The sequence below is a fragment of the Acyrthosiphon pisum genome, unplaced genomic scaffold, assembly GCF_005508785.2.
Source record: "Acyrthosiphon pisum isolate AL4f unplaced genomic scaffold, pea_aphid_22Mar2018_4r6ur Scaffold_13305;HRSCAF=13945, whole genome shotgun sequence".
Lineage (NCBI taxonomy): Eukaryota > Metazoa > Arthropoda > Insecta > Hemiptera > Aphididae > Acyrthosiphon > Acyrthosiphon pisum.
The window spans coordinates 1-6,912 of record NW_021761889.1 but is presented as its reverse complement, the minus strand read 5'-3'; the positions used below and the strand labels follow the sequence as shown (position 1 = coordinate 6,912).

Here is a 6,912-nt window from a genome sequence, read left to right as displayed (position 1 = left end):
TTTTATATTTAATTTCAGATGTTCTTCTTTTAAGCACAATCAAGTAAATTATTAAGAATTATAAATATTTAGTCTTCTAATGTGACATTTTTAAATAAATATGACATGGACTCTTTATTATGAAATTCTGCGAATAGATTCTGATAATAAAATACTTATGTCCACAGTTTTGATTTTGTGACATTGCATTTTTTGGATTTCATGAGGAATTGTATTTGTCACAACCACCTATAATAAATAAACATAATGCATTTACTAATTTAAACATGAGGTATTATTATTAATTTACTTCATCAATTGGCGAAGATTCAATAAGTCTTGGAGCATCAGAAGATAAAAGACCGTGAGTAGCTAAAACATAAATTTTATAAGCACCACGTTCTTTCAATACTTCAGCAGCAGCTACAAACGATGCAACATCATCTACCATATCATCCTGAAAAAGTATTTATATTTTTTTAAGATAAACTATCATTAATCATGTTGTTGAAATCCGTAAATTTTTAATTTTTTTTACTGACCACCATAATAGCTATACGGCCACCAACATCTCCCACTACATTAATAGGAGGTTTCTCTTTGGCTGGATGCTGTGGTACTCCTACTCCAACATCCATCGTTCTTGAACGAGATGTTGATGGTGGCGGAGAATTTCTTCCATCAACCATATCGGAATCAGATTCTTTCTGTTCTCCGTGAATAACAGCAATTCCTAAACGTAAACGTTCAGCATATGATGTAGCTTTTTTTGCTGATCCGGGATTTCTTGCAACAATCACGGCATTACGATAATCAGGAATCTATTTAAATTTTAAAATAACTCTTTAACACAAATTCAAAATTCTACTTGCATTGAAAAAAAAATGTTTGGATATAATTTTCAACATAAAGGGTGGGACGCCGTGTATTATGTTCATGTTTTTGATTTAGTATGAAAGCACAATGGCATCCTTGTATTTAAAAATAATATATAGTATGTTAATACATTTTAAAACTAATATTTGGAATATTGGAGACCTACACATTCTTGAATATATTGTAAAAGGAATGGTGATGCTCTCAAATTGTCGACTGGACATTCAAAAAAGCCTTGAATTTCTTTTTGGTGAAGATCCATTGTAATCACATGAGTTAAGCCTGACGAACACAACATCTTTGCCAAAAGCTTGGACACAATAGAACCACGCTTTCGCATTTTACCTTAAGCAAAATCAATTATTAATTATTCATGAAGGTTTTAAATGTAATTATTTAAATACATTGTTTACTGTAGGGTAGATAAGGAATAACTCCAACAATGCTTTTGGCAGAAGAAGTTTTGCATGCATATGCCATGATCAAGAGTTCCATTATATTATTATTTACATCTCTAAAACAATTCCATAGAATTTAATTCATACAATAAATAATAATTATCTTATAGCTTAACATAGGTAATTAGTAATTACTAAAAAGGCATATAATATTATGCAAGAGGAATGTTAAAATAAAGGTTGTGAGTTATGATGTAAGTATGTAATCATTTAAAAATACAAATAAATAAATACTCTAAAATACAAAGAGATATAATTAAATATTTTTATAATTCAGTGAACATTAAAATGTTATTCAGAGCAAATGTGTCAATGTACTATCTTTATAATAATAATGTGACTACATCGTTATGACATTTAAATTGTAATTATTATTACTTTTATTTTTTTAAATGGTTGTATGATAAGTATTATATTTAACAATACTATAGGTACTAGCTTACTTTAATAGTTTACGTAAGTAACATAGAAATGAAACAATATTTAACATACAGAGAATCACCCGATAAAATTATGTGAAGTTAATCAAATAATAATAATTATAAAATGTATGATTTATAATATATAAATCTTAGATTTACTCAGAATGTTTAATTTGTTCATAAGAATTGCTAATATTTGACTATTTAATAAGTATCACAAAATTAAAATAATTAGTAGTATGACTGAATGGTATGTTTTTATAGTTATATTAAACATAAGCTTTTTAAACAAAACCAGTAGCAAGTCTAGAAGCCAATCCACCTTAAAATTTAGTTAATATATAGATTTAATATTTTCAATAGTGAAGTAAAAAAAACAGTAATATTGTAGGTAGTAATAATAAAGAATTTGCATAGCGTTTAAATCAGATATTTTTAGTTGATTTCATAAATAAATATACAATGTGATAGGCAGTATCTAAAAAAATTTTACTTAGGAAAAATATTAGTATTATATTAAATGTCTATATTTGTAAAAATTAAATAAATTAAGTTTGTTTTATATGAAACCAACGTTGAGTTTGAGAAATGTTTTGCTTCCTTAAACTGTTATAGTATCAACAGTCAACACTGAGTTAGTAAATTTGTAAAGCAGCCAACTAATAAAACTTATTTTTAGCAAATTTAAATAAAATTGCCAAGTAAACAAACATATTGAATGAACGCCTGCACAACATAATAATATTAACAGATATTATTTTATACAATATTTTCCCTATCAATACACCTAAATTCAGATAAGACTCTTTTGTGTTTAAAATCCAGAAAATACCATTAATAATATACAATATGTAACATTATATATTATAATATCATCTACGGAAAATCCAAGTTGTACAACAGGTATTTGTATAATGAGATTTAATGTTTGTTTTTATAATTGTAAAAGGCAATTACATTTACGTCATAATGACTACCTAATCAATGGTTACAAACAATTTTAGGAAATTAATTAATATCAAATTTATTAGTATTAAACTATTTGTATAAATATTAGGTATACATACTTTGAACCAGTTTGAATGATGTATATGTCTTTTCCACGTACGGAATCACTTATTTGGACAGATGTTTCTCGGTTTGTGGTATAAGAAACGGCGCACCGAGCCGGTTTGACACCAAGTCGACTGTGAATAATATAATAACTTAAATAACACCATAGCTCGTGAAAATTAAAAATAGAGTATAAATTATAATTACCGAGCGACCAAGTTAGCTAGTTCGAGGTGCGAATTTCCGCTAATTATCATGATGTCCGTAGATGTAGTTATGTCCATGGTGATTGATACGTTTGGCCACCTTCAAAAATTATTAAATTTTTCCAATTTGTTTAAACGAATCGACAAGTAAACGGGGATTACTGCTGACACCCAATGGCCAATGTGTAGATTTATAGAATAATATCAAACATTGAGGTTTGATCGATTTGAAAATAATTGAACTAGATAAGCCTAATTTTTATTTTTTATCTGCATATTGGGGATCAAAGACGTTGTACTGTTACGGCGATAGCAGAGGCGGCGCACTTGTTGATTGTTGATTAGGTATTATCACGAACTAAGATAATATTGTTCTATGATAAGTTAGTTCTATGATAACTAGCCTAATAGAATAAAGAATAAATATAGTATAAATATAGAATTGAAGTATTCATGGTTGATTGGTTGAAACACTTCAAACACAGGTTATTGCATATTTTTATGTTTTATCTTAATTCTTAAAAATTAACTTTCGTTTTCAATCCATTATATTCGTGGTACATTTATTGGCAATTAAATTTTAATCTACTTCAAATGTGTGATTAATGTTTACTAAAGTATAACAACTATTAACTAATACTATTAATGGTATATTGTATAATAAGGTAAGGTAATCCAAATTTCGTGAACTATTAATTATTATTAATTTATTATATTTATAATAACTTGAGTCTTGAAACTTAAAAGTAGAAACTCAACAGTCCAAATGAATTCACACAAGTCTTTCATCAAACAATTTTTATTTAAAAGTAAGTTTTTTCATACTATATAGGTATTATATTCAAGGCTGGGCATTAACGAGTTAAAAAGTTAAAGTTAAGTTAAAAAGTTAAGTTACTTTTAACTAAGTTACTTAACGAGTTACTTTTTTTTTAAGAAGTAACTTCTATCTTAACGAATTACTTTTTTTTTAAAGTAACTTATAACTTAACTCGTTAATTCATTTTATAATCACATTATAATCAATTAATTTGATTATTAATATTTAGTTCATAGTTGGTAATAACAAAGTAAAATTTAAAAGTTTTACCATCACTTTTGAAAACTTTTAGGAGAAAAAATAAAATATACAAATAATTTAATTATTTTGTTGGATTTCATAATATATAAGTACTTACAACAAAATAAATTTTTTTAAGATATAAAGACCTACATTATAATATTATGTTATTTGTACATCTTTAACATGAGGTGTAAATGGTGTAATTATAAGTTTTATATGAAAAAAAATTATTTTTAACTAAGTTAAGTTACTTATTTTTTCCAACTAACTTGTAACTTTAACAAGTTAAATAAAAAAGTAAAGTAACTTTTAACTTTAAACTTAACTTACATTTTTCCAAATTAACTTAACTTAACGAGTTAAAAAAAAATAGTTAACTTGCCCAGCCTTGATTATATTATATATAGTTATATTTAATATTAAATTAACAAAAAAATAATATTACAACCACTAATTTTTTGCTTTATTGTAGAATACCCCAATATGGCTGGTAATTCAGTTATAAATACAAGGCGTTTTACTAAAATAATATACCTACAAGTATTTATTAAAAAGAAAAATAAGACTGTTACAGATATATAAATATATCACATACAAAGAATGATGATAGCGATGTTAGTGTATTATTAAAGGGAATCTTCAATACTCTAATTGTAACTGTTCAATACTTTTATCTATTTTCTTATTTTTAACCCATCGGCATAGAAAATCTCAATAATGAATATTCCATCGATGAAGAGCCTAATTTGGATGATGAAGAAGAAGGTAGTGTTAGTTCAGACGAAGATGACCCTGGAGTAGTGGTTATTTCCAGTGGAAGTAGTGGAAGTGATAGTAGCACTTAGGCCTGGATATTGATGGTAAGTTTTTTCATGTGTAACGTCTATTTGTAATGTCATGTTATTGTATCTGTATAAATACAATATACACTTTAAAACTTAAACTGTGTATATAGCTTACAACTTAAATTGTGAGTGCAGAGAATAATGGGAATTTCAATTTAGCTACAAAAAAATGTTTGTATTTTTGCATTTTTGCTATTGCAGAGAACCAAGATATTTTTTTCCCCTATATTCCATACATTTAAAGTTATTTGAACACCGTTCATAATAAAATTAGATAATAACCAATATATGAATATATGCTACTGAGTATTTACTAAAGCTTTGTTAAGTTATATTAAATTAAATTATTTATCTCAGAAATCACTGTAATTTTTTAAAAAACCCTACGCCATGTACAAAAAGTATCTGTTCCACTCCCCACCGCCTGGAAATAAATCTTAATGCTTTGCCTGATATCTTGGATCATATTAATATTGATAACTAGCTGATCCCGTGCACCTCGTCGCCCATTAAAAATACCTACTCCATATGTATTAATCTCTAAACGTTAATTAACATAATCAAAAAGGGATTATTATTCCGAAAGGGATCCATTATTCCGATGGCCACGCTTGGGTGTGTGCTGTAATTAATATCGGCATCATAGTGTAGTGCACAAAGGTTCAATTCGGTGGTTCGTCTGGATCGAGCACCCATTACTCGCATGGTCCCCAATCTTGCTTCTCTTTGCTCGTCAGTCTCGGATGAGCGGGCCCGGACCGCCGTTCTCGGTCGGTACTCACCTGGCTTCTTTTTGCTCGTCTGGCTCGGATAAGCGGTCCAGGGACTGACGTCTCGGTTGGTCCTCAACCTGCCTCTCTTTGCTCGGTCTGTTCCGCGGCTCGTGTTCCCGCTTCTTGCGTGCTAGAACTGCGGGACTATTTATCGATCGTTTGTTGTTGGGCATAATAAATTAACTAATAATAGTAGAAATTCTTATAATAGTTGCAATTGAATTCGGTTATAAATATGAATCGTTGGGCACTATAATAAATAACAAACATTTTAAACCATTGGCAACCAATAATTATTATTATTATAGCTTTGAAACCCACGGTAACTATTTAAAAACAAAAAGGTCCATAAGTTTCAAAATATTATATAATTGATTGCCATGGGTAGATGGACACACCCGTACTATATCTGATCCTGTGCAATTCGTTGCCCATTAAAGACCTATAATTATAAACAACACTCATGGTAACCTTGGTAACCATAGTAACCATGGATCATGGTAACCTTAATAGCCATGAAATCTTGGTAACCTTAGTAACCATGGCAACCTTGGTAACCATGGTAACATGGACACACAGACACACTGACATACATTCATTTTTATATATATAGATTATGTAAAACTTTCAGTAACTTTCGTAAATAAATTTAATTGATTTTTAATTTTCTTAAATATTCTAGCCATTTGATTTGTTATAAATTCATAACTTGTTTAAATAGCGTGGAGAATAACACGTTACTCTATAACCCATAAAAATTACTTTTAAAAAGCAATTTTGGTACAATTATGTTAATTTAATTTTTTTTTTCAGATCTCTGTTCTAACTTTTGGTCAATATGTCAACAGCAAACATATATGTCAACAGTAAAATGTTTAGCAGTTATATTTTGAATTTTTTTCAAATACATCGGTTATAATTTTTAGGTACCAATATTTTCGAATAGATATTACATATAAATATTATATAATCAAAATGTATTGCACATTCTTGAGTCCTTCCTTTTAGTCCCATTGACTATTCTGTAATGTTATTACTTATTATATTATTATTTTATCGGTTTCCTAGCTTTTAAAGCCTTTTTTACTCCCTGGTTTGACTATAGTTTAGAAACTAACGATTTGGGCAAACAAGGATTCACCCAAGTTTCGAAAAAAAAAATGGCATAGCTGCTAAAATATAAATAAATAAATCATGAATATTATGACGAATAATAAAAAACTTATTTATTGTTGCA

General features: G+C 28.1%; 1 protein-coding gene and 1 long non-coding RNA gene across 6 annotated transcripts; one reads left to right on the top strand and one right to left on the bottom strand.

Annotated features, from left to right (window-relative positions):
* Positions 1-102: 102 nt before the first annotated feature.
* On the bottom strand, positions 103-3,260 carry LOC100160309 (phosphoribosyl pyrophosphate synthase-associated protein 2-like). Its single transcript, XM_008191361.2, has 7 exons — positions 2,996-3,260; positions 2,803-2,922; positions 1,260-1,369; positions 1,022-1,200; positions 522-800; positions 290-436; positions 103-228 (listed from the first exon to the last, which is right to left on the bottom strand). The coding sequence occupies exons 1-7, from the start codon at positions 3,070-3,072 to the stop codon at positions 118-120; spliced, it is 1,023 nt and encodes a 340-aa protein (XP_008189583.1). The 5' UTR covers positions 3,073-3,260; the 3' UTR covers positions 103-117.
* A 134-nt stretch (positions 3,261-3,394) lies between these two features.
* On the top strand, positions 3,395-6,894 carry LOC100572303. 5 transcript variants are annotated; one of them, XR_001680508.2, is made up of 4 exons: positions 3,681-3,803; positions 4,530-4,671; positions 4,763-4,917; positions 6,489-6,894. It is a non-coding gene; the product is annotated as an uncharacterized LOC100572303 (long non-coding RNA). The 5 variants fall into 5 exon arrangements; XR_001680509.2 differs by lacking the exons at positions 3,681-3,803; positions 4,530-4,671 and adding an exon at positions 3,395-3,479; XR_001680510.2 differs by lacking the exons at positions 3,681-3,803; positions 4,530-4,671 and adding an exon at positions 3,496-3,659.
* Positions 6,895-6,912: the final 18 nt, after the last annotated feature.

What these genes read in the sequence shown, in the direction of transcription:
- LOC100160309 (XM_008191361.2), bottom strand. Translation starts at nt 3,072, where the DNA reads ATGGACATAACTACATCTACGGACATCATGATAATTAGCGGAAATTCG. An exon ending in TACAATATATTCAAGAATGT is followed by an intron (nt 801 to 1,021) that starts GTAGGTCTCCAA and finishes AAATTTAAATAG; the next exon opens with ATTCCTGATTATCGTAATGC. An exon ending in AATCTTCGCCAATTGATGAA is followed by an intron (nt 229 to 289) that starts GTAAATTAATAA and finishes TATTTATTATAG; the next exon opens with GTGGTTGTGACAAATACAAT.